Below are 25054 nucleotides of genomic sequence, written 5' to 3'. Positions count from 1 at the left end.
TGCCCCACTCTCTGCCTCTGTCCCCGCTTTGTCTGAAGCTAGCACTCTGCATGCACAGCCATGAATTATTAAAACACCACTATGAATGGTGGAGGGAAGATCAAGTATACGTGGCTGTGAAATGGGTCTAATCCCTGATGGTTTTTGCCTTTTCTCTGCATGTTTTATTCATGCCTCCTCCCAAGAAGCCCACTGGGTGGTCCTTCTGGGCAGGGCAAGCCTGGCTTTGGGGCCACAGGAGAACCCTCACGGGCTGTGGGCACTCCCCATGCTCAGCCCTGACTCCACCTGCCTCAGGGCCAGGACTGTGTGGCCCCAACCTGTGGGACAGCAGGGGCGGGGGTGAGGAGCAGGGTCACCACAGTCCACCCTAAGAACTCCCCTGACTCAGGACCAGGTCGCTTAGAAAGCCCTGCCCTGTGGTCGCTGCCTAGAGTGAGTCCCTAAGGGCAGGTATCTCTTGCAGGCCCTCACCAGAGTCAGCACCAGGGTCTCCCGTGGGCAGGGGCTGACCAGCTGCCGCAGGCAGAGGCAGCTCTGCCTCCTCCCGCTGCCAGGGCGGCTGGAAGGGCCACAGCCTTCCCCCAGGTGCCGGAGTCAGGGAGGGGGAGGAGGTGGCTCCAGGGTGACTGGGGGACCCACTCAGACATCCCTCCCACTGGCAGCCTGGCCCTCTGACTCCCTCTGGGCGGTGGTCTTGTCCCGGTGCCCCCGCCTTGGCAAAGGCTGTCTGCTCCGCCCTCGCAGCTCTGCTCTTCCTTCCCCAGCTGCCCCGGCCCCTCTGCAGCCCAGGGGCAGGGGCAGAGAGTGCCGCCGCCTGCCAGGGAGGGTGGGCAGCTGCTCTGCACCCCAGCCTCTCTCCTCTCCTCTCCTGGTCCTGGCTCCTGAGGAAACTGAGGCAGGTAGGAGAGCTCTGGGACTTAGGTGTCCACATGGCCAGACTGGAGGAGGATCTGGGGACAGCAGCCATAGCACTAGCACACCCTGGCTGTGAAGGTGACAGTCATCTGCTTCCTCACAAGCTGGGCCATTCTGTGCTTCAGGAGGGGACCCATGAGCTCAGGCTCCATGGAGCACAGCGCTGGGTCATGACATGCACGTGATCTTTCCTTAACAACTGCACAGTCAGACCCGAAGGGACGCCCCTCGGCCCATGAGCAGGAGCTGCCAAGAGTATCCACAGGGTCTCCTGAGTGTAAAACCTCCAGTCCCCAACCTTCTCTGTCCCTGTCCTCAGTGAAGAAAGACCTCAGAGGCAGCATGATGGCTCCAGGGAAGTCACACTCAGTGGCGCCCTCAGGGGGACAGCTATAGGGCTGGGGAGGAGCCCTGAAACAGGACTGGCAGAGCTGCGTGCCCCTGACTCTGACACTACATTGGCTTTGTGACCCTGGGCAGGCGCCTCTGGGGCCTCAGTTTCTCCAGCTGTGAATCAAAGGGTGGCCCAGTAAGGTTCCCTAGAACCCATGATGGGGCTGATGCCCAGGCGGGACTCCAGTGCATGTCATGCCAATCCACAACCTTGCTGTGGGGTAGTGCTTCTGCCACCTACAGCTTTGATGGAACTCCTAGGTCTCTCCACAGCCAGGAGAGCCTCCCTGCTGAAAGCATCTCCCTGCTCTGCTCTAGGTGATGGGCAGGCAAGGAAGGGAGGGATCCTGTCAACACAGGGCCCTGCACAGAGAGGGTAGAAGAGGTCAAAGACTGTGGGATGATGGATGGATGGAGGATTGAGGATGGATGGATGGAAGATGGATGATTAGATAGAAAATGAATGAATGATAGACGAAGGATAAAGGATGGAGGATGGATGGATGGATGGAGGATGGAGGATGAAGGGATTATGGAGGATGGATGGATGGATGGATGGAGGATGAATGGATTATGGAGGATAGAGGATGGATGGAGGATGAATGGATGAAGGATGGAGAGTGGATGCATGGAAGATGGATGGATGATTGAGGATGGATGGATCAATGGATGGAGGATGGATGGAGGATGGTTAGAGGATAAGTGGATGGAGGATGGATGGAGGATAAGTGGATGGAGGATGGATGGAGGATAAGTGGATGGAGGATGGATGGAGAATGGGTGGATGGAGGAAGGATGAAGGGCTGATGGATGGATGGATGGAGGATGAGTGGAGGATGGATGGATGAAGGATGGAGGATAGGTGGATGGAAGATGGAGGGGGGATGGAGGGATGATTGAGGATGGATGGATAGATGGATGGAGGATGGGTGCATGGAAGATGGATGGAGGATGAATGGAGGGTGGGTGGATGGAGGAAGGATGAAGGGCTGATGGATGGAGGATGGATGGGTGAAGGATAGAGGATGGATGGAGGATGGATGGATGGAAGATGGGTAGATGGAGGATGGATGGAGGATATATGCAGGATGGATGGAGGATATATGGAGCATGGATGGAGGATGGAGGATGGATTGAGGATGGGTGGATAGAGGATGGAGAATGGGCGGATGGAGGAAAGATGAAGGGCTGATGGATGGAGGATGAGTGGCTGGAGGATGGATGGATGGAGGATGGATTGAGGATGGGTGACTGGAGGAAGGATGAAGGGCTGATGGATGGATGGAGGATGGATGGAGGGTGGGATTAAGAGGTGAAGTTACTTTGCCTACTTAGCAATTAATATTCTTTTGAGGACTTTGCCACACAAATTAGAACTCTGCCCCAAATGAGATTTGGGATTTATCTATGGACTCTGTTTTTTCCCCAAAACCAAGGAAGGGGGAACCCCTAGCGTCTTGGTGTGTCTAAGAGCAACATCCCCCCTCCCCACTGAGGGTACAGAAGAGTAGAAAGACAGAAATTCCAGGGACTAGGACCACGTGACTGGAGGTGTCACTGGCTGGAGGAGTTGGAGTGTACATAGCAGAGGCCCCGACGGGTGCAGGAATGATAGGAGAAAGGAGTGGGCATCTCCCAAGCCCCAGAGGTTCCACCACAGGCAGGCCTGGGCCCTGGGGAGGGCCTTGGGCAAGGGCCCAGGGCAGGACAGGTGAGGCCTGCAGGGCTGGGGATCGGAGGGTGGGCAGGGTGGTGGGCGTGGGTGTGAGAAGGCATGCACAAGTCAGGAGAGCAACATACACTTACGGCGTTATCCCCCAGGATGTCCAGCTTCTTCATCAGCTCAGGGACCAGGATGTCCTAGGGGCAAGGAGACGGACAGGCGGGAGGTGAGCGGCAGAGGGGGTGGGGCTGTGGGGTCGGGCGGGGCAGGGCTCACCGTCACGCCTTCGGCCTCACAGTACACCTGGAGGGGGCTCTTCCCGTCCACGAACGGCGTGTGGTGGAAGTTGATGGCGGGTGACTTCCTCTCCCTCTCCTGGGACAGAACAGAGGGCTGGGCTTGGTGGGCTGTTCCCTTCCTGTCTCCTCCCTCCGAGGGGGCTGTGCTGGGGCCTGAGGACATGGGCCAAGCCCACTGAACGAGGAGTCGCCATAATAGTTTCTGCAAAGCCCAGGGCCAGCCGTGCAGGGGCAGAACCCTCACCAGATGTGCCCCCGAGAGAGCCCAGTGGCCTGGCTGGCCCCAGCCAGGCTGTGGGGTTTCGGCTCCATTCCACCTGGCTGCGTGTCCCTGGCAGGACCCATCCCAAGGCCACTTGCTCACCCACCAGCGACTCCCAGGGGCTGCTGGGAGGCTCGGGGGGAGACTGCAGGTTGAGTGTCAATCACAGGCCTGGCCAGACAAGCTCCCTGGGACATGGGCTGGTGGTTCTGCCACCATCCTCACAGCAGGACCACGTACAGGAGCCCAGGAGGCCCAGGGGACGGTCACCCACATGGGTGACCAGGAGGACTCCGGGGCAGATCCATCTGGACTCTGAGTCGGGTCCAGCTATTGAACCGAGATGGAGGCCCTAGCGCTGTGTGGGGTGGCCAGGGGCGCGGCACCTGCAGGGCCACTTCCCCCTGGCCTGGCAGCGGGAGGTGAGCGCAGTGACATGGCCACCCACACCCGGCCCGACCTCCCCCGCAGAAACCTTGCCACCCTCCCACCCCTGGCAGGTCATGGCAGAGGGTGTGAGGCCAGGGACGGCAGGGCCCAGCCAGAGGGTCCCTGGTCACTGCGTGGTGCCCGCTGCCTCCCACTCCAGGGCTTCTGTGAGCAAGAAACAAGTATCTGCCGGGCTGACGGCCGAGGTCTGGGCATTGTCCCTGCTGCGCGTTGTCACCAGATGCAGCTGCAGCCACAGGGACACGCTGAGGACACTGCCCTGGTGTCTTGGGTCCCACAGGTCTGTCTCATGACATCGAGGCGTCCGATGTCCTCGGCACAGTCTTGCACAAAAAGTTCTGGACATGACACTAGTGTTGTCATTTGTCCTGCTCTGTGGCATGGAGCTCCGTGGCTTGCGTCCCCCGGGTAGCCCGGTCCTTCATGTGAGGGATGTGTGGGTCCAACCTGGCCTCGTGCGTCCATGTCCCAAAACTCGTGCGGGCTGGGAGGCCCGAGGACAGGAGCGCCTGTCACAGCCCACGGCCACACTGGCCCTGAGCAGGAGCACTCTGGCCGCCACCACTCCCGGCACCCAGGTACCTCGAGCTCCAGGATCCTGAACTCCAGCAGCTCGTTCTGGTCTCTTCCGTCCTGCACCTCGTGTCTCAGCCGTGCCTCCTCTGCCTCCATCTGTCTGATCTGCAGGAGAGACGCTGGTCTAGTCGGGGTGAGGAGTCCGCCCCTCTCGCCAGAGGGCGCAGGAGGGTGACCCCGGCCACGTGGATGGCTGCTGGCCCCGTCGCATGTGGCCTGAGTGCGTTTGGGTCCACCCTGGTGAGGCTGGGTGACCCCCTTGGTTAAGCAGGGTGGGGGCTGGATGGGGAGGGCTGGGCACAGGGCGCAGGGAGCCTGGGGAGGTGGCGCTGAGCCCGCCAGGCTGAGCAGGGCCCGGCGGGGGGTGGTGTTAAGAATGAGGGTCTCCGAGCCACTCCCTGGTGCCCCTTGGAGCCCACGCTGTGCCCCATGGAAGGGCCGGGGCCCTCGCTGCCTGGCTGCCTTCCAGAATTTACCTGGTTAGTTAAGAGACTGTTAAACTAAACCAACAAGTGAACCTGACGTAGGAGTCCCACCCCTTCCAAAGGATGAGGTGGCCCAGGCTCCTGGGGGGCTCCCATGGGAGTGGGCAGCGCAGAAGGGGCCCCGTGCCCATGCACCGCCAAACCCCCACACCCCGTGAGCGCGGAGCAGGCCTTGCCAGACTCCTGGACGGGGCGCCGGCCCACCTTTTCCACAAGTTCCTGGTTTCTCCGATACAGTGCTTGCTTCTCTTCAATCCACTTCATATCCTTGAAAACAGAGTGGAAACAGAGATAAACAAGCAGCAGAAAACCGTGACGCCAACGCTTCAACTGTGTCGCGGTGGGACACAGGGGTCCACACCAGCTTCTGGAGCAACCGCCTGGTGACAGTTCGCGTCACGCAGAGGACGCAAACCTATGACTTCTCCGTCTTCTCGAGGGTCCTGGGGGGCCGACCTGCCTCAGGAGGACACTACAGGCCGCCGCACGACAGCACCCAGGCCTGCAGCCCCCGGCCAGGTGCCCAGAGGCACGCGTGGACGTCACGGTGCAGGGGACCCTGACCTAGAGCCACTGAGACCGCAGGCTCAAGGGTCTGGACAGGTGGGGGGGGACACTTCTCGCAGGGCGGGTTTCCGTCCACGTCACGCTCAGTCCCATGGGTGGGCGTCGGGCTCTGCGCTCCACTGCGCAGCCGGTGTGGCCGCCGCGCTGGCTGCGCCCGAGCTCTGTCTCGGAGGTGTCCGGTGTCCTCGGCACAGTCTTGCACCAAAAGGCCTCGCATCCGCCCCCCACCGGCAGCATTTTTAAGTATGAAGTGTCAGGAGGAAAGTCGGCCTCTTCAGAAACTGGACTTCACGATACATTTCTTCTCCCCAAAGTCATCTGCGGAATTCTGAGCAGGTTTACAGGCGTCACTTCCACAAATGAAGAGGGCGGTGTCCTCCTCCTCCTCCTCCTCCTCCTCCTCCTCCTCCTGGGTCCCAGCCACCGGCCACTCTTATCCAGCAGCATCCATGAGACGACTGGAGTGTCGGATGCACCTCAGGGACCTCACCCTGGACGTCTGGGGACAGGGCCTGCTGGTCCTCGGGGGCTGCGCACGGCCGGGGTGGGTCCATGCCTACAGGCCGTACGTGCAGTGGCCCGGGGGTGGTTACGGTTGCCATGGCACTGAATTCTGGGACGGAGGCAACGTGGCGTGTCTGTGGCTCATGTCATCGTCTTGTCTGTCCGCCCAGAGGCTGGCATCAAGGACGGCCATGGGCCCGGCTCCGCAGGCCCTCCCGGCACGAGGACGCCCCCCTGCCCCAAGGACGCCCCCCCACCACCACCACGAGGATGCCCCCCCCCCCGGCACGAGGACGCCCCCCGCCCGAGGACACCCCCAGCCCAGCAGGTCGGGAGAGGCTGCTCAGGCCGCCCCGCAGGCCCAGGCTCACCTGCCCCTGCTCCGCCAGCGCCTTCTCCAGGTCCTCGATGCGCGCCTGCGCCCGCTGCACTTCTGCGTGGAGCTGCTCACGCGTCTGTAGGACGGGAGGAGGGACACGTCAGACTTTCCCTAACAGCCAGGTGTGGGTGACGGCGCATCTCGCACAGACGGCGGGGGACGCCGCCTGCCTGGCTGAGGGTGACCGTTCACTCCCTCCGGAGAAAGAGGAGGAGGAGCTTCAAGGCTCGTTCGGAGCAAGTGATCTCACTTAAGCCCTAAGGGAAACTCTGCAGAGAGCTCGCTGGGTGCAATCCTGGCTCACGGGACGGAGCAGCAAGTGAGGGCCGAGGCCTGGCGGGCGCTGGGCTACTGTCCCCTTGAGTGACACCGGCGCACACAGGGGCGGGGGGATAATCTCGGAAAGGCGCTGCCGCCGGCACGGGAGCCCCCACTGGCCCTGGGTTCGCCCCCCTCCCCCACCCCACACCTCGTGGTCCTTCACCTGCTGCCCAGAGCCTGCCCCTGGCGTGGAGGACAAGCCCCCACCTCACAAGTCGGCCCCAGGGTCTGTGAAGTCCCTCCTGGTGGGGTCTGAGCGGCTCTCCCCGACTCAGTTTGCTCTGGTGGGGTCCAAACTGCGGGGCTGCCCCTGCTCTCTCCAGGGACAGAGAGGGAGCAGTGTGGGGGTGGGAGCCTTTAGGGGCCACTGGGCACAGGGTTCGAGGGTCTGGGGGCCTTTGGCGGTGCCCACCGAGCTCTGGGTCCCTATTGGGCCCCGTCTGCGGATCGTGGTCCCTACCCCCACACTGCGTCTGCCCCCTGCCCCTCACCTCTGCCGTCCCCTCAGGGGCCGGGGAAGGCTGAGCAGAGGGGGCTGAAGCCAGTCCCAGCCCTGCACTTCCAGGGGGGGAGACGGCCCTGGAGGCTGTGGCTGCCACAGCCCTGACCCCGCAAGGGGCCACGTTCACGCCGTCAGTGGCCTCTCGTGATCCCCCACGGCCCTTTCCTTGTTCCTGGGCCTCTGACGTGCGCAGCAACCTCAACACCATCAGGCTGCCAGGTCCTGGTATTCTACTGTCCTCATTTGTCTTTTTTGTTTTGCAATTTTTAAAATAATCATATTGTACTTCTCTGCATCAAATTTTTCTCTAATTCTAAAGGTCAATTAAAAATTTTTAAAATGTAGCTTGGACATTTTTAGTCTCTAAGCAAAATCTTAGAAGTTCTTTGTTTCCATTCGGCCTTTGATCAGAAGTTTCTTTGTCACCCAATGGTGAAAAGGGAAACCGAGGCTTCCTCCAGCTCCCAAACGAGGCGGGCGGGGGGGAGGACGAGGCCCTGTGCTGGCTCTGGCCAGTCTCGCCCGGGCCCCTGGGTCTGATGCAGACCTGAACGGAGACTTTGACTTTTTCTTTCTCCAAGGGTTGTGTAAAAATTAAGTCGGAATATTCAAACAGGGAACGTCTGAAGTCCGCTGTTGGGCAGATGAATCTCGTTTCCAAGCCCGAGGCGGGGAAGTCCCTCTGTGGACAGGAGCCCTGGGAGGGCTGGAGGGCTGGAGGGCACAGCCAGGTTCGCCTTTCTCCCGACTCTCACGACAGGTGCCCAGAAGGCAGGAGGGGAAACCCGGCCAGGTCCCCAGGGCGGCCAAGGGGACAGAGCGTGAGGCCCAGGGGCCCCCCGGGCAGCCAGGATGGATGTCTGGGGTGTCTGCCGACACCGTCCCCTCACCCCAAGAGGCCCATCCTCCACCCAGTCAACGGCACAGGACGGCGCCTCTGGCCCGGCCGGGTGGACGTGGGGAACAGGCCCGGCCAGAACCCCAGGCCCCACAGCCACCCACTCAGCAGACCCTCACCCAGGGGACACGCCCGTCTCCCTGAGGTGCGCCAGCCACGGCTCCTGCGGCAGGAGGGTGGGCCAGCCTGGGACCCTCACCCAGGGGGCTCCCCACTCGCCCTTTTCCTGCACTGCCCCAGCAGCCAGCAGGGGGCGCCAGCCAGCCACGCCAGCCGCGCGTGTGGGCGTCCCCGACGCCGACGCCAACGCCAGGCGGGCCCAGGGAAGCAGGGACAGGAGGGGACACCGCTGCTCTGGCTCAGGATAAAGGCAGGTGCAGGGTTTGAGCTCAGCATTTGCTGGGTGAGTAAGAATCTCAGCAAGTCTTGAGAACAGCTCAAACGCCCGGCCCCCCGGCGCCCTGCCCTCCGTGTCCCCGGCTGCCTGGGAGCACCGCCGGCAGGTGGGGAAAGGTGACTTCCCTGGGTGCCGCAGGTCCCATGCCGCCGCCACAGCCCTGGGGCTCTCCCAGCCCCCGACGCTCACCTGCCCGGCACGGCTCGCCCTCCCCCAGCCCAGCGGGACCCCAGACAAGGGTCTGTGTCCTCAGCGAGCATCACAGGTCCTAAGTAACGGCAGCAGACAAGGGCCCGGCCCAAGGGGTGACGGTGCAGGTGTCCCTGCCAGGGCCACGGGGCACGCGGGGAGGAGCCGGGCGCAGCCGGAACGTGGTGGAGTAGAAGTCAGTTAGACCTTAACTTCTCGCTCTGCGTCCAGCGTCCCTCCGACCTGCTCCTGCAGCAAGGCGTAGGCGCGCTGCAGCGCCTGGTACTCCATGGTCAGCTGCCGGAACCGCAGCTCCGTCTCCTCCTTGGCCATGCCCTGGAGAGGCGCAGGACAGCACAGGCAGGGACAGCGTCAGCTCGGCCCACGTGCCACACACCTCCCCGGACAGGGGGGCACCCGGGCTCCCCATTTTCCCCAGTGGGGTCTTCCTGCCAGCGTGAGGAGGCCATCTCCGGCTCGCAGGGAGGGTGACCGCCGGGGACCCAGCGCCGTCTGGAGAAAGGTTTCCCCGGGTAGGCTGGGCCGGGCTGGGGGCTCGGCTGGGGACCCTGCGTGCCAGCCTGGCGGCCCCAGCCACACCCTGCACTGACCACCAGGCCACACGGCCCTGCGGCAGTGCGTCTGGGGAGAGAGCTGGGCTGCGTGGGGGGTAGAGTGCCAGGCGGCCCAGCTCCTCCCAGGCCTGTCCTCCCCAGGTGGCACCTGCAGACTCAGCCCCTGGCTGGGACGACACCTGGGGACCCAGGGAGACGGCAGCGGGAGGGGGGTCTGCTGCCTCCACAGGCCCCAGTGCCCCCCTGCGGTGGGGAGGGCGGGCAGTGCGCAGGCGTGACCAAGCCTGGAAATCCCACCCAGCCCGTTCCCTGCCCAGCCCTATGCCCCGAGGCCACTGCTCGTCTGGGATGTCCAGGTAGGGTAGCCCTCGGGGATCAGCTGGGGGAGGCCCAGTCCCTGGCCTCGGCTCTGGGCCTGCTCAGGGACCTGCACTCCTGGTCCCACAGCCACGGGGCTGGGCCAGTCAGACCCGCCCACGATGCCACACCATGGCTTCCGGCCCTGGGGCTGAGGCGGATGCCTGGACAGGAGGGTGGCCTTGGTTCTGGAAGAAGGGGCTGTGTCTTTGTCAGAAAGAAGCTCCCACTTGACGTCTCTGTCACACTGATTGCTCTGGGCCTTGGGACTGACCTCCTGTGGGAGCCCGGACCCCTCTGCAGAGGGTGTGGCCGGCTGGCGGGAGGGAGCCTGGGGGGCCGTGGGTGGGAGCCAGGGCAGCCGCGTACCTGGCGACACGGGAGCAGGACGCACACGGCCGGACCCCAGCCCGCCTCAGTGTCCCCGAGGGCTGGCCCTGCCACGAGCCCGCTCGCCACAAGTGGGGGACCTGCCTCGGGAAGACCCAAGTTACCTCCTCCAAGTCGTCATCCGGGGTGCAGGGGGTCTGGTCCGTCCGGTCCGTTTGGTAAGAGACGGAAGAGCCATCGGATTCCAGGGACGCTTCCTCGTCGTAACCGAAAAAGGTCTCCACGATGACCGGCTTGTGGCCAAAACGCAGCGTTAGTGCAAATCCAGGCCCAGGCGGCACCCTGCCCTGTCCTGCCTCCTCTTCCCGTTGCCCGGCTGGGGGCCTGCAGCGAACCGACTGCCCACCGCACGGCCCCACCCCTGCCCCAGTCCCATCTCTGTCCCAAGGGGGTGGCCGGGAGCAGGCCAGGGCCTGGGGACAGGCGGGTCTGCGGCTCCACCCTCATGGTGGGGGACGAATGCTTTCATAGGGACGAGGGCCCTGCAGCTCCCCGAGGGCGGCAGCGCTCCGCTGTCACCCCTGGAGCCCAGCGGGACGCACGAGCGGACAGTGCCCGGCCTGAGGCTCGGTCACGTCACCAGTAAAGCGTTTCTGTTGTAATTTTAAAAGTATCGGTCTTGACAGATCAGAATGAGAGCAAAAATAAAGACGAGTCCTCCACCGCCGGTCTTCGAGTCCCTGCCTTTGGGGACCCCCGGCCCCCTCGCCCTCCACCCCCGCCTTCACGAACCTCAGGTTTCCTCGCTTAGGTTTAGAAATATCACAAAATCCAAAATCCTACCACCTTCTCTCAATCACACTGAAGGTCCCCTTCCTTTCTCAGCCTCCGGGTCTCCCTGCTGGTTCCTCTGCCAGAACCTTCCAGCAAAACTCCTCCCTGGGGCCCACAAACCAGCCTCTGGCCCATCTCCTGAGCGCGCCTCCCCAGACACCTGCACCCCACAGCCGCTGGCCATGAGGGGCTCCGGGGTGAGAGACGCCTGCGCCCGGGGTGGCTTTCCCTGTCCCCCGGCTCCTCCCGGACTCCTCCCTGAACCTTCCAAACTCGGGCAAACTCATGAGCACAGACTCGAGGTTCTTTATCAGACGCCCAGTTCCCTGCCGGCCCCTCGGTCTCCGATTATTGCGCCCCGACAGGGAAGCAGGAGGTAAGTTCGTTCCTTTGGGACTTTCTCCAAAAGCTCCGTTAATAAAAATCACAAGTTCGTCAAAAAGCGTTGCACAGAAATTACCCCAGGTCTTCAGATTTCTGGGGGCGTGGGCTGGCCCTGGGGACCGTGGCGCCGCGGCCGGGACAGGGAATGGCGGGGCAGACTGAGCCCAGCGCAGCGCAGGTCCACGGACCTGGGGCTCAGACCCGCGGACAGCAGTAGGAGACCAGCCCTCCTCGCTGCCGGCGCTGCTGTTGGTGTGGTTATCAGGAATTCCTAGCTTCTCTCGGAAATGTAAAATAAACGTGGTTGGATTTTTAAATTTAAAATTATAGGCAGAATGTTTACTTTGGATCCTATTTTGGTTATTTCACAGTAACAGTTTTTGGAAATAATAAAAATCATTTCCTTTTCATCTCCAAAGGAAGAGATTCGCTCCCAGTAAGTAAATTTTCGAGGCGCCCGTTGACACCCGCTCTTTACCTTGGGGAGTTTCGCCATTTTCTTTCTTTGCTTCCGGTATCTTAACAGCTTGTCCCGCTCCTGCAGAAACCAGGGCAAGAGATTTTTAAAGCAGCTGAACAGCTCCATCAGCTTCAAAGCCACGGCTCAGTATTTCCGTGTCGTCACGTGGACCGACACAGGACACGGAATCAGGCCACATGAAGCAGAGGCCTCCCCTGGGGCCCTGCTCTGGAAGCCTGCGGAGCCACCTTCCCTGCCAGGGCCGACGTGGCTCCGAGCCCTCGGCTGTCCCCAGCTCCCCTTCTGGCTGCGTTAGGAGGCAGGTGACTGGAGGGGCTCGCGCGGGAACGGGCAGTTCGGGGGCCAGTGGCCCAGGCCCCTCCGCGCCCTGCGGGACGGCGCCCACCCGTGCGCGGAGGCCAGAGACCTGCTCCTCTCCAGGGAAGCTGCCCCAGAGTGAACCGGCCAGGCCGAGACTGCCTGTCCGTGCCGGCCCCGGGGGGCAGCCGCGGCAGAGGGAGTCCCCAGGGAGGGCAGCTGCCTGGCCCGGCTTCACGACGACGCAGAGGCGTCATTGAGCTGGTCCTGCCTCAGCGGGGGCCTCGCGGGCGGGCACTCTGGGGGCCAGTGCAAGGCCTTGGTCGGGCAGCGCTGTGGTGACGGCAAAGCTACCCAAAGGCTGCTCTGTCTACGCTACGGCGCCGTCAGCACGGAACGGGGCCCACGGGCAACTGCCCTGGGACGTGGGAGCATCGCGCACGCAGGGACATTGACTGGTACTTACTAACACGCTCTTGACGTAGCCGGCGGTTTCAAGGGTCTAGGAAAAGAAAACAGGACGTCACGGAACCACTGCCGCAGGCTTAAGAGCCCCGAACCTCTGCCACGTCCTAACCGCCGAACCTCGCGCCCTCCGCGCCAGAGGAGGCTTCGCTCTCCTGGCGGCCTCCGCCCTCCTCAGCCGCTGCCCAACGCCCGGTGAGCGCGGCAGCAGGAGGAAGGGGCCTGTGGAAGCAGAAGCCGTGTGCATTTGCGACCGGCCGAAGCCGTGGCCCGTTCCTGTCGTTTCCCTCGTGAACCCTTACGTGGCCGAGACAGGCACTCACTGTGTAACTGAACAAGAAACAAGCGCACATCTCAGCACGGACGGCGGAGGCCCCACCCCAAAGCCCGTGGCGGGCAGGGGGTCCCTCTGTGTCCCAACGCATGGTTCTGTGGAGGCGGCTTCAGTCACTGGACAGGCCAGCGCCTTCCAGTTGTGTGTGCTGGTGACACAGAGGGACCCTGCTGTCCCTTCCAGGGGACGCAGAGTGGCTGAGGGCGGCGCGCTCCGAGATGACCTCACTGCCTCGTCAGTCGCGATCCCAGCAAGATGCAGAAGGTGCCCCAACCCGGGACAATGGGAAGAGAGTTTCCGGAAGGGCTATTTGCAAAACCGTGCTGGGTGCAGGGGCCACGGGGTGGGCCTTGTGATGGGCTGGAGGCTGCCCCCAAAGACGTGCCCACGGCCTGCCCCCCAGACCCGTGAAAGTGACCTGAGAGAGAAACAGCGTCTTTGCAGGCACAGCTGAGCGAGGATCCGGAGCCCACCCTGTTTGGGGCCCCCGGCCCAGGGCAGGGCTCCTAAGAGTGACAGAAGAGGACAAAGCCAGGGGAAGGTGGGGCAGAGACAGGCGAGATGTGGCCAACGGCCCCAGAGTCTTCGAGGTGACAGAGAGGATCCTCCCCTGGAGTCTCTTGGGAGAGCGTGGCCCTGCCGCAACCACGGTTTTGGACCAGTGGCCCCCAGAGCCATGGGAGGATAAACCGCCATTGTCGCGAGTCCCCGAGCGCTAATTAGCTGCGGCAGCCCCAGGACTGAGCACGGGCAGCACCGCTTGGGCCCGGGCAGCCGGAGAGACGCATTTCGGAGACCCAGGGAGAGGTTGGTGCAGGGACGGCCGCCTTGAGCAGCAGCCGTGCGGGGGACCCAGCCCAAGTGGCCCACAAACGCCTGTCTGCCGTCCCCATCTCATGCCAGGCCCCTGGGAGCCAGGGGCGGACGGGCGCACAGCCCACCGGTTACCTTAGAAAGCTCATCTATGAGGTTTTGCTGCTCGACAATCTGAAGTTTCAGGAAATCAACTTCTCTTTCGTCTTGACTTTGATCGAGGTCGTTTAAGGAGCTGGGTCTCCGTATGATCCCGGCCCTCTGTCTCTGCAACACGGAGCAGACCACGTCACAGGTGGGGGAGGGCAACGCCTGACGGCACTCAGGGAGCTGGGGTCTTCCCCCTCCTCCTGCGGGAGCCAAACAGGTGGCTGCCCCCACCGCTGCAGGGCCGGGGCCTCCTGCCCGGCCTCAGAGCCCCGGGGGGACCTAAAGGCTTTCGGGCTCCTCCCCCACAAAGCAGGTGAGACCAGATGCCCACGCGCAAGGCGGGGTCTGCGGCCCCAGCCCGGCCTCTCACCATTTCTATGTTCTCCTGGGTGACAAACTTTAACTTGTTTTCTATTCGACGCAGAGTGTGAGACAAATCTTCATTTTTCCGAGTGAGGCGTTTGTTCTTATCCAGCAACGGCTTGTACTGACTCTCAGCCTCTCTGAGACGCTTTAACTGAAAGACAGAATCAGTCCCAGGACCTGACGTTTCTAAGTGGCAGAGAAGGACAGGTCTCCACGCAGTCAGCGCCCTGCCCGGAGCCTCGGCCACCGCAGCGTGGTTACCGGCCCACTGCTTGGAAAGAGGCAACTTCCGTCCTCGCTGCCAGGTGGCGTCCGCCTGCCTGGCGCCCAGGTGACCCTGCTCTCAGGCTGGGCTGGGCAGGGCCAGGGGCCAGGCCTGGTCCCATCCGCAGACAGGGGGAAGCCGAACACCAGCAGCCTGGGGCCAACGTGCCACGCGCCCCAGAGAGCCGCGGTCAACTCGCCGCCCACTCGGCCTTTCTCGACACTCTGAGCCGCTCACATCCCCTCCAGGAGCTTAAAAAACCAGCGGTTGTGAGGACTGACGGTGTTGGCCCCACCCCAGGGCTGTGTCCTCAGGCAACCCGGCTCCTGTGCAGAATGGGGGACACTGTCCCCAGCCACAGAGAGCAGGGATCCGCCAACTGGCCACCCACCAACTGTTTTGCCAATAAAGTTTTATTGGCACATAGCCAAGGGGCCCAGGTGCCAGGCTGGCCCTTGTCACCATCCCTCCTCCGTGCCACAAAGAGTTTGGGCAGTGGAGTCCCCACCCCCACCCCGCAGCCATAAACGCGAAGGATCCAAAAGCCCCCCCGACTCACCAGCTCGTTCCTCTCCTCCGACAGCAGGGCGTTGCGGTCCTCCAGCTTTCGGATGATCGCACTTAACTCTGCGATTTTAAGTTGGAAGCGCCGGGCGTCCTTTTCATCCAACTGCTGTTCCTAAAACAAAAATCAACTGCAAATAACCGATCCTAGACACAGGCGTGGAGAACCTTTGCAAATCCCAACAGGCTAAGGAAACCAAACACTCGGCATCGTCATGGCCTAGGCTTCCTACGCCTGCTGGGGGGAGGCAGCCCCGCCCCATGGTCTCGGCCACCGCAGACTGCATGGTGGGGATGGAGCAAAAGGAGCAGAAATGTCGAAGTTTGCAGATGTGGAGGGCCAGGGGTGCAAATGCGGGGACCGCGCGTGTGGGTCACGCCGGGGAGACGCCGCGGCCACCTGTGCTCTCCGGGGGCCGCTCTGAGCTGCACCTGCAGGAAGGGTCTGCCCTGCCCTGCCCGGCCGGTGGGGGCCGATTTCCCGGCACTGTGACGTGAGCACAGGAGATACTTGGACACTGTCAAAGGCTGGTTCCCCAAGAAGGGTGCTCCTCAGACTGAGCTGCCTACGGTCACGTTTGGAACCCCTGGGACCACGGTCACAAACCAGTGAAAACATTTAGTCTAGTTTCCAAATTTCTCTGGAGTTAATGCAATAGTCGACCAAGCACCAGAGCAGGAGGGGCTGGTTTTAATTCAGTGAAGCCATTTATAATAAGATTATAAAATGTTGTTTTCTATTCTTGAAATGTCACTGTCCTAGGCCTAGCTCAGCTCAAATACAGTTTTATCATCAAAGCAAAGAAACAGGTGTCCAGGGAGGGGCTGGACGAGACTCGAGTTCCTCATTCAACAGGTGCAGGAGAGGCCAGGGGCCCAGAGACCCCGCAGGACCACGGGGGTCCGTGGCAGGTAGGTCCCCAGGATGTGCCAGAGCCGCCGAGGAGGAACCTGGATGAGGAGAGGCTGGAAGCCGCGGCCATGCAGACCCCACGTCACCACGCACAGCCTGGCAGGCACAGGGAGCCGTGTAGTCACACAAAAGCAGGTGGGAGGGTGACTGGTGACTTGAGTGCCAGGAGCCACCACACCAGGGGCCCCAGCCACAGATGTGACAGGCAGGGAGCCGGCGCACGGGCCTCCCCGGGCAGAGGGCCAAGCCCGCGTGCGGGACGGAAGCAGCGTGCGCTGAGGGCAGCCTCCTCTGCCGCCAACCCGGGGCCCGGTGGGTCCCTCAGCAGCTTGGGGGCCCTCGGGAGGGTGATGAGGCCGGTGCTCGTGCCGTGTGGCGGGACGGAAGGGGACGTCTCTGCCAGCGCTCTGAGGGTCGGGGCCGGCTGGAGGGCACCCAGGGCCGGGGCTGGCTCCGCCTGGGCTCTGGTCCCCCTGGGTGCTGCCTGTGTGGGCCGTGCAGCCACAGGGCCCCGTCTGTCTGTGAGTCTGGGGGCCGGCGGGGCCTGGGGAGGTGCTTACAGGGCTTCCCGAGTGGTCTGAGGCGTCTCCTGCACCGCCTGCATGAGGAAGTTCGCGTCTGGGGCTGCCGGGGTGCCGGTCGGCCTCTCTGACCTGGGACAGCTGCTCATCTAGAGCCTCCTTTTGGAGCTGCAGTCTCTGAGCGTGCCCGGCTTGCACCCCTAACTCTCTCTCCAGCACGAAGACTGCTCTGTCTTTAAACTTTATCTCCTCCATCTACAAGGAGAACAGAACACAGTCACACAGGCAGGCAGGGCAAGGGCGGCGGTCACCATGGAAACAGGCGGGGTGGGGGCCCCCACGGGGCGGCCCACCAGTGTCTCGGGCTCTGAGACCAGAAGCAAACGCAAAGGGTCCCGCACCGAGAGCCCCACTTCCAGCTGAGGAGGTACCTTCCTGAGGGGCCCCCGGGCCCGTGTGCCCCAACTCGCGCCATCCCGCTGGGGCTCCCAGCATGCAGGGGCTGTGTGTCCCGCAAGGCCGGAGAAGCTGCCGGCAGCCCCTGCCTCCCGCTGCACAGAGCCACCCACACCCCACCAGCAGGAGGGGTGGTGCAGGGGGCCATGGAACAGGACCCCTGGCCTCAAAGCCCAGTAGCCCCTTCCCCAGCGGGGCCTGCTCACCGGGGAGGGCCGGGCAGGTGGGGCCACCGCTGTCATCCAGGTATGGCCACAGGGCTGGCCTACTGCATGGCTGTTTCCGGGCAAGCAGAGGCCTTGGGGGAGGTGGGGGCACCCGGACAAGCAGACCAGATGGCAGCGCTGGGGTGCCTAGGTCTGACCACCCAGGGTCTCTGCTCCCCGGCCCGGCTGGTGGCTGTGAGGGAGGGTGGCCTTCCCACCTCCCCAAGCGCAGCTCTGTGCGCTCAGTCTACTAACAGCAGCTTAAGAAGCCCTTCCGGGTCCCAGCTGCTGCCTGCCTCGGGGCACCCGGCCCTTGTCCCAGCTGCCACAGGGACGCGAGGCCAGGAGGTGGGCGCTGCACCCCGAGGTGAAGGCCCAGCAGGCCCGACGGGGCAGCCCAAAGTCCAAACGTCAGACTTGGGCGCTTGGGCGTCGCCACTGACAGCCGTGGATTTACAAGACGACGAGGTCATCAGGGATTCAGGGTGAACAACTTGGCACGAAACGCTTTTCAGCACCGGAGCAGATAGGCTATCTCCGCTTTACGTGCTGTGTGAAGATAAAACGAGCTAAGAAACCGAAGTTAGCTTGGAAGCAAAGATGGAGCTGTCTGACCAGCCCAGATCATGGACTGCAGGCCACGTGGACAGCGTGGCAGGCAGTGTAGGATGCGGGGGGTCCTGCGACCCCGCAGACACCGCGCCCCCCGTGGCTCCCTTCCTGCAAGGCGGATCCAGCTCGTGTCTGGCGGCATCACTGCAGCCTCAAGGCTCCGAAACGCTGGCCCCAGTGCCCCCCAGGGCTGGGGGTATGGGGGCAATGCCCCATCCATGCCCTCACTGACAGCGGTGACCAGCCCTCCCCTCCAAGCACAGGGCTTCATAGCTTGTGACCCCGGATGGCTCCGCGTCACAGCCCCCTGGGGCCCCTGTTGACAGGCGGAGCCCTCGGCCTCCCAGGTGCACAGAACTAGAACCCGAGGGTGGAGCCCGGGGACCTGCACTTCACGAGCACCTGGCTGGTGTGCCGCACACTGACGTGGTCCTGCCACTGTCCCCCCGGGCGGAGGCGCCCTGCACACATGCCCTGCAACACACACATAGGTGCCTTCCTCACACGGGGTCATCACCAGCCCGGGGTGGTCACTGCAGCTGCGGCTGCTCCCACCTGGGCTGGCCACGTCTGGGTGCCGTGGATCCGGCCTCGAGCTGATGGGAGAAGGAAGGACGCCCAGCGCCCAGCGCTCAGGGAGGAGCATGGTGGAGGCGGGAAAGAGCACCGAGGGGGGCAGACCGCAGGCTGCTCAAAGACCACACCGGGAAGCAGAGACCAGAGCAGGGCTGCGCGGCGCCAGGCAGCCTGGCGCATCCTCGGGCGGGGTCTGAGAGCGAGCGTAAAGAGGACAGATAGCATTTGAGGCCAAGCAGTGAGCCCGAGCCCCCCGCCAGCGTCCCAGAGACACACCAGGACTCGTTGCACGCTTGGGAACTGACTCCGGGGAGTTTTCCCCACGGGCCGAGTGCTCAGGCCCCCGGCCGCGGTGGGAAAGTTGGCGTCAGACTCGCCCGTCTGCGGGAAACAACTCGGGAACTGCGCAAAGTGCCGGAAGGAAACACTGACAACTCAGGAGTTCCAGGTTCCAGGAATACATCCTTCAAAAGTGAGGGCGAGGCAAGATACTCTTAGACAAGCGAAAGCTGAAAGAATCCTTTGTCAGTGGACACACACTGCAAAAACTTCTAAAGGAGTTTCCGTCTGGAAAGATTCCAGACGAGAGCACGAAAGGGCAAGATATAAATAAATTTAAATGACTATGACTGCTCAAAGGAACATTAAAAACCATTTCTTTGGGGGTTTATAATGTGCAAAAGTGAAATATACGGCAGTAACAGAAGAAAGGGGGTGATGCTGCTGTTATAAGATTCTTGTATTTTGGGTATGTAGCAAAATTACTAATTTATGATACAATGTAGTAATTTAAGGATACATTTTACCAGTTCTATTTAACTACTAATGGAATAATACTGAATGCTAAAAGAAAAGGGGAGATAACCCCATTCAGGACTGGAGAGAGAGAGAGGGAGGGAAGGATGAAGAAAGCTCAGAAAAGAGACCAAAACATGAGTCACCAGCACCGGGACCGCAAGGGGCCACCGTGACAGACCCACAGACACTAACAGGATAGCAAGATGTTAGGAAAACTTCAATGTCGATAACTGTGAAGATTTATACGAATTAGACATATTCCTTGAAGAATCTATTTTGCCAAACTTGACATAAGAAGAAATAGAAAATCTGAATAGTCCATGTTTATTAAATCGATTTAATCCATAATTTAAAAGCATTTCACAAAGAAAACTCCAGACCCCAATAGCTTCACTGGTGAATTTTTCCAAATATTTGAGGAGGAAACATACTAATATTGAACAAATCCCTTGAGGGAACAGAAAAAGGGACATACCTCTGAAATAGCTTAATGAGGTCAGCCAAACAGAAACCAACCTTGGCAAGGGCGTTATAAAAAAGGGGAAAATCCTGAAGCCAGTGTATATTTACTGTATTATAAAATACGGTAAAAGGACAATATATCATGGTTAAGTAAAATGTATTCCAAAAATGTAATGTCAATTTTACACTTAAAAGCTAAATATATAATTAATCTCATCAATAAAAAACTGATCATCTCTAAGCAGAAAAACCATTTGATAAAATTCCATAGCCACTCATGAAAAAATGCTTAGCAAAGCAGGAATAAAAGGAAATTTTCTTAATCTGATAAACACTATTGCCAACCCCCCCACACACCAAAAAAAACAAAACAACAATAAACCTGCAACTGAATCGCACTCAATGTGATCCTCTCGCCCTGAGGTTGGAACGGGACAGGGTTTTCACTGTCAGCACTTCTGTCCCAAATTGTACCCAGGTCTGCACCAGTGCGTTAAGGCAAGGAAAAAAAATAAAATGTGTACGATCAGAAAGGAAGAATTGGCTGGGCGTGGTGGCTGACGCCTGTAATCCTAGCACTCTGGGAGGCCGAGGCGGGAGGATTGCTCAGGATCAGGATTTCAAGACCAGCCTGAGCAAGAGCGAGTCCTCCGTCTCTACTAAAGAATAGAAAGAAATGATTTGGACAGCTAAAAAAAAAATATATATATATACATATATATATAGAAAAAGCTAGCTGGGCATGGTGGCACATGCCTGTAGTCCCAGCTACTCAGGAGGCTGAGGCAGGAGGATCGCTTGAGCCCAGGAGTTTGAGGTTGCTGTGAGCTGGGCTGACGCCACGGCACTCTAGCCTGGGCAACAGAGCAAGACTCTGTCTAAAAAAAAAAAAAAGGAAGAATTAAAGCGTCTTTGTTTGCAGGTGACATGATTATATATGTAGAAAACCCTAAAAAATGTACAAACATGCTGTTAGAATTAATAAGTGAATTCAGCAAGGCTGCAAGATACAAGACCAATATAAAAAATCAATTGTATTTCTATATATCAGCAAAAAACAATTGGAAAATAATATTTTAAAACTTTAAAAAAGCAACACCATTTACAGTAGCATAAAATATTAAATACTTAGGAATAAACAGAACGGAAGATACTCAAGACCTCTGCACTGAAGCTCACACAGCGTTGCCGAGAGAAGAGAAGAGCCACATGAACGGTGACGCCCGCCACGTTTGCTTGGGTTCAAGACAGCAGTTTCTCTGTGGACCTGGTAAGCTGGTGGAAATTTTATCTGGAACGGTGAGAACAGTCTTGAAGAGAAAGAACAAAGCCGGAGAACTCACACCCCTGCTGTCAAGACTTACTCGACAGTGTCAGAATTCAGACCCTGCGGATGATGTGAGGAAGAAAAACGGACCCAGACAATGTGACGGAGTCAGGAAACAGACCCCCAAACACGGGTCACTCGCCACGTGGCTGAGGAGCTACTGCGGCTGGCGGGGAAGGACAGCGCTGTCAGAGAATGGTCCTGTGACAGGCGCGTGTCCACACGTGAGCAGGGAACCCTCACCCCCACACGCCCGGATCGCAGTCACACGCCAGGAGAAAGCTACGAGGTGTCCGAGACAGAACAGAGGGGCGTCTTCACCGCCTGGGGGGAGGCAAAGGGTGTTCAGACAGGACACAAAAACCGTGTACAAGAAACCAACAAACTGGGTGTCACGGGGAAATGACGGGGCTGCCACAGACGGAGGGAAGAAAGCAGAGGGCGAGATGGACACGTCCATTTAGAGACGGGAAAATATGTGAACAGATGTTTCACCCAAGGGGACGTGGCAGAGGCCACCGGAGCGGCGGGACTTTTGTACTTGTTGCTGTTGTAGACAAGTGACGGCACTGCTGTCGGCCAGGACACGGAGTTAAACAGAACCGCGTGGCTGGCGGGAGGTGCGGGGTGACTCGCCCACATTAGACAACCGGCAGAATCCGCCGCCGTGAAGCACTTGCCTCCGTGACCCAGCAAGTCCTGCCGCTGCCCAGAAGTGAGCGCACACGGCGCCCCGGGGACGTGACGGTGACATGCGTAACAGCCCCCACGGGACGTGATTGGAACGAAAGTCCCTCACAGAAGAATGGAGACACAGCCGCGACAGAGTCACGCGGGAACACGCTGTGAGCCCTGGTTTCCGTGAACACAGGGACCGGCGGCAGCAGCGCCCAGGCTGGGAAGGGGCTAGCGTGTATTCCGCACCTCGACGTAAGCGGCGGTTACACGCACATGCCAAAATGCACCATGCTTTTCCATCAGACTTGAGTTTACTCCATAGAAGTTTTCCCAAAATGAACAGAAAAACAACCCTGACACCCAGGCTTCACCCTCCAGAAATTCTGGTTTAGTCAGTCTGGGTAAAGCCTGTACCTGAGCCTTTTAAAAACTCTCCATTTTCCCGAGCTTTTCCTAAGCGGGTGTCTCGGTGGACATCAGAGCCGGAGCCAGGAGGCAAGCGACTCCTTGGGGGTCGGGGGTCTTACCCCTGAGACCCCCCTTTACCCGCGCAGCGCGAGGCACACGCACGAGGCCAGGGCTGCTCCCGGGGAACAGGGGAGCGGGCTGAGCTGGGTGGGGCTTGGGGCGTCTGGCTGTGGGTGGCCTGGAGCCGCGGGCAGTGTTCTCTGGCAGGACCCGGCCCCCTGGGAGCCGACAGGGCTGCGGCTGCAGCTGGTCACACCATTCGGGAAAACAAACTCAGGCCCAGACTCTGCACGGCTCCGTCAGAGATGGCGGCCTCGCAGGGTTCCTGGTCGCTTACCTGAAGCAAAAGCTGTGGAAACACAGGACGGCTGCTCCCATCCACACTCCGAAAATAGCACTTGGGGAGAAACGGACCTAATTTTTATAGCAATCTTTTTGCGGGGCTTTAATCACTGCTGTATATTAGTATTTCACATTAACTAGCTGTCTAGACGACTGGGGCATCGTAGATTTTTACGAGAAAGAAGAAATTGGTTTCTGCCTGTAATTCTTTGGATTTATAGAGTCTTTAATGACAGTCTGAGCTTGTGTTTTAGCAAACGCACTTGAGTGCGCAGTAGCTGCACGCTGACATCTCTCCCAGACGCCGTAATAACGCCACATGAAAGTGCCACGCGGCTGCGCCCTGGGCCCCAGCTCAGCCCTGTCCCCAGACAGCAGCACTAGCTCCATGTGACAGAGAGCAGCGAGGAGAGAAGCCAGAGCCGCCGGCCCGCCCCGCCGCCGGCCCGCCCCGCCACGTACCAGCCTGCGGATCTCGCGCTCGCACTCCTTCTTGATGCGGCTGATCTCCTCCTGGTGCAGGTGGTACACGCTGCGGATCTCCGCGGCCTTGATCTTGTCCGCCTGCATCACCAGCGTCAGCGCCTCCTCCACCTGCCGCTTGGCGCCCTTGAGCTCCGAGATCTCCTGCTGCATCTTGACCTTCTCCACCTCGAAGCCCCTCTTGACCTCCTCCTTGGCCTCGGACAGGAGCACGGTCTTGACCTTGTCGGGGCCGCCGTCGCGCAGGGCGTGCAGCAGCGCCTGCAGCCGCTGGTTCTCGTTGTCCTTGATCTTGATGACCCTGAGCAGCTCCGCCTCGTGCTGCCGCAGCAGCGCCTCGCGCACGGCCTGCAGCTCCTTCATCTTCTCCTCGTGCAGCTTGGTCTTGAGCTCCGTGAGCAGCACGGCGCTCTTGTGCTGCTCGTGCTCGCGCACCTGCCGCAGCTCCTGGTTCTTCTCGCGCTCCACTCGGCTCACCTGAAAGACAGCGGCGACACCGGGGTAGCAGGGCGCCCGCCGCTGGGGTGCTGTGTTTTGGTTTGCTTTTTGGCAAACTTAGGAGCTACTTCCCATTCCGAAATCTCCCCTCCAAATGCACATTCACCACGGAACCCAGACCTGGCCGGTGCACGCGTGCATGTGCAGCCGTGGTGCTCACAGACTCAGGCGTGGGCGGCGGCAGCCTGGAAGGGGAGGCTGTGGACACACGGTCCCTGGAAGGTGGACCCGTCCTCCAGGAACCGGCCACGCCGGGGAGGCAGAGCCCAGACCTCTCACGCTAACCCGCCGGTGGGGAGCGGGAAGCTTCCCCGCGGACACAGCCCCACAGGAGCAGGCGGGCGCGCCGACCGCAGGCCAGGTGTCCTCCGGCAGCCTCTGCCCAGCTCCCCGCAGCCCCCAACAGAGGGTGCTGCCCGGCACGCGGCACTCAGCAAACGGGAACAAACCTGAGCGGCTGAGCTGTCTGACGTGGCCTCATCTCAGGCTTTCGGAAACACTGAGATTTCTGCCTGGATGTTTTGTTCCCATCTAGGTGCTTAGACCTTTGGCTAACCTGCCCCGTCACCCACACTCTGCCATGCAGTGGGTGCTCAAAATCTGCTCAGGGAAAGAAGGGATGGTGGCGTCAGTCCCGCCCTGGGTCTGCCCTGCGGCTGGACGACCAGGGCCCGCAGCACGCTGGGCTCACGCCTCGGCGCCCTGGCCCCCCCCCCGCCCCGTCTCGGGGCTCTGCTCCCCCCGGCCCCACTGAGCAGCTAAGCCATGAGGCTCCTGGCATCAGGCCCACGGGGTCTCCCGTCCGTTTCACAGCCTTTGCCCCCCAGGCTCTCAGGCTCCCTGCTCACCGGGCAGCCCCCACTGTGCCCACAGCCCCACCCCCGGCCTCACAGCTCTGGCCTTGGTCACACTGAGGAGCTGCCCCTGCCCACTCTGTCTCACTCAGGCCACTGAGACAGCCCAGCGGGAAGCTCAGTGTCACCTTGGGGAGGTCTGTCGGGCAAAGCCCCCAGGGTTCTGCGGCGCATGCCTGTGCCGAGTCACCTTGGGTTTGGGCCACCACCATGCTTACCAGGCCCTCAGGTGTCCCCACGGCCTCAGCCCCCCAGTGGTCCATCCTGAGCACCTTGAGGACACTCCCGGGCCTGCAGGACGCCCCTCTGGGCAGAGCCTGGCGGGCAGTGGGGGCCTGGGAGGGCATCACGTGCGAGGGGGGGGCCCACCTTGCTCTTCTCCTGCTGCAGCTCGATCTGGATGTCCGTGAGCTTGGCACGCAGCTCCTCGTTGGCCGCCTGGAGCGCCGCGAAAGCCTCCGCCCTGTCCCCCTTGGCTCGGCCACTGGCGCCCTTCTTGGACATGGTGAGGCCGGATGGCAGACGGGGTGTCGGGGGTGGGTACTCCGTCTGGGCTGGGGCGTCCACGCCAAACTCCAGCAGGCGTCACCGGGGCTGTCGCTCCACTACATTTTCTCACTCACCTGCAGGGGAAGCACATCACAGGTGAGCAGCTGCTCCTGGCCGGCCGCGGGGGCTCTCGGCCTCTCACCTGCTTGGCCCCGTCCCAGCACTGGAGACGCTGCTCCAACTCTGCAGGGCAGGGAGCCAGCCCAGACCACAGGCATCAGCCCCGCGCAGTGTCCCCACACAGGGACCCCCTGTGTAACGCCTCATCTCCACACCGAGCACAAAATGAGCAC

The 25054-nt window shown here is 61.0% G+C and overlaps 1 protein-coding gene across 18 annotated transcripts in view; it reads right to left on the bottom strand.

The window, feature by feature from the left end:
* JAKMIP3 (Janus kinase and microtubule interacting protein 3) overlaps positions 1–24835 on the bottom strand; it is a 38787-nt gene extending 13952 nt beyond the window's left edge. For 2 of the 18 annotated variants that reach the window (XM_069460865.1, XM_069460866.1), the window contains exons 1-15: positions 24582–24835; positions 22840–23337; positions 16492–16707; positions 15014–15133; positions 14194–14340; positions 13809–13940; positions 12528–12563; positions 11762–11821; positions 10230–10358; positions 9011–9139; positions 6489–6572; positions 5251–5313; positions 4568–4666; positions 3251–3349; positions 3112–3171 (exon numbers count right to left, since the gene is read on the bottom strand). In XM_069460865.1, the coding sequence (XP_069316966.1) occupies positions 3112–3171; positions 3251–3349; positions 4568–4666; positions 5251–5313; positions 6489–6572; positions 9011–9139; positions 10230–10358; positions 11762–11821; positions 12528–12563; positions 13809–13940; positions 14194–14340; positions 15014–15133; positions 16492–16707; positions 22840–23337; positions 24582–24716 (2007 nt within the window). In that variant the 5' untranslated portion in view covers positions 24717–24835. The remainder of the gene's footprint in view (positions 1–3111; positions 3172–3250; positions 3350–4567; positions 4667–5250; positions 5314–6488; positions 6573–9010; positions 9140–10229; positions 10359–11761; positions 11822–12527; positions 12564–13808; positions 13941–14193; positions 14341–15013; positions 15134–16491; positions 16708–22839; positions 23338–24581) is intronic. The other 16 variants (XM_069460868.1, XM_069460873.1, XM_069460876.1 and 13 more) reach the window with 13 other exon arrangements.
* Between the last annotated feature and the right edge of the window lie 219 nt (positions 24836–25054).

The sequence above is a fragment of the Eulemur rufifrons genome, chromosome 28 (genome assembly GCF_041146395.1).
Source record: "Eulemur rufifrons isolate Redbay chromosome 28, OSU_ERuf_1, whole genome shotgun sequence".
NCBI lineage: Eukaryota > Metazoa > Chordata > Mammalia > Primates > Lemuridae > Eulemur > Eulemur rufifrons.
Note: the sequence above shows the minus strand (reverse complement) of the source record. Positions and strands in the feature narration are given on the sequence as shown.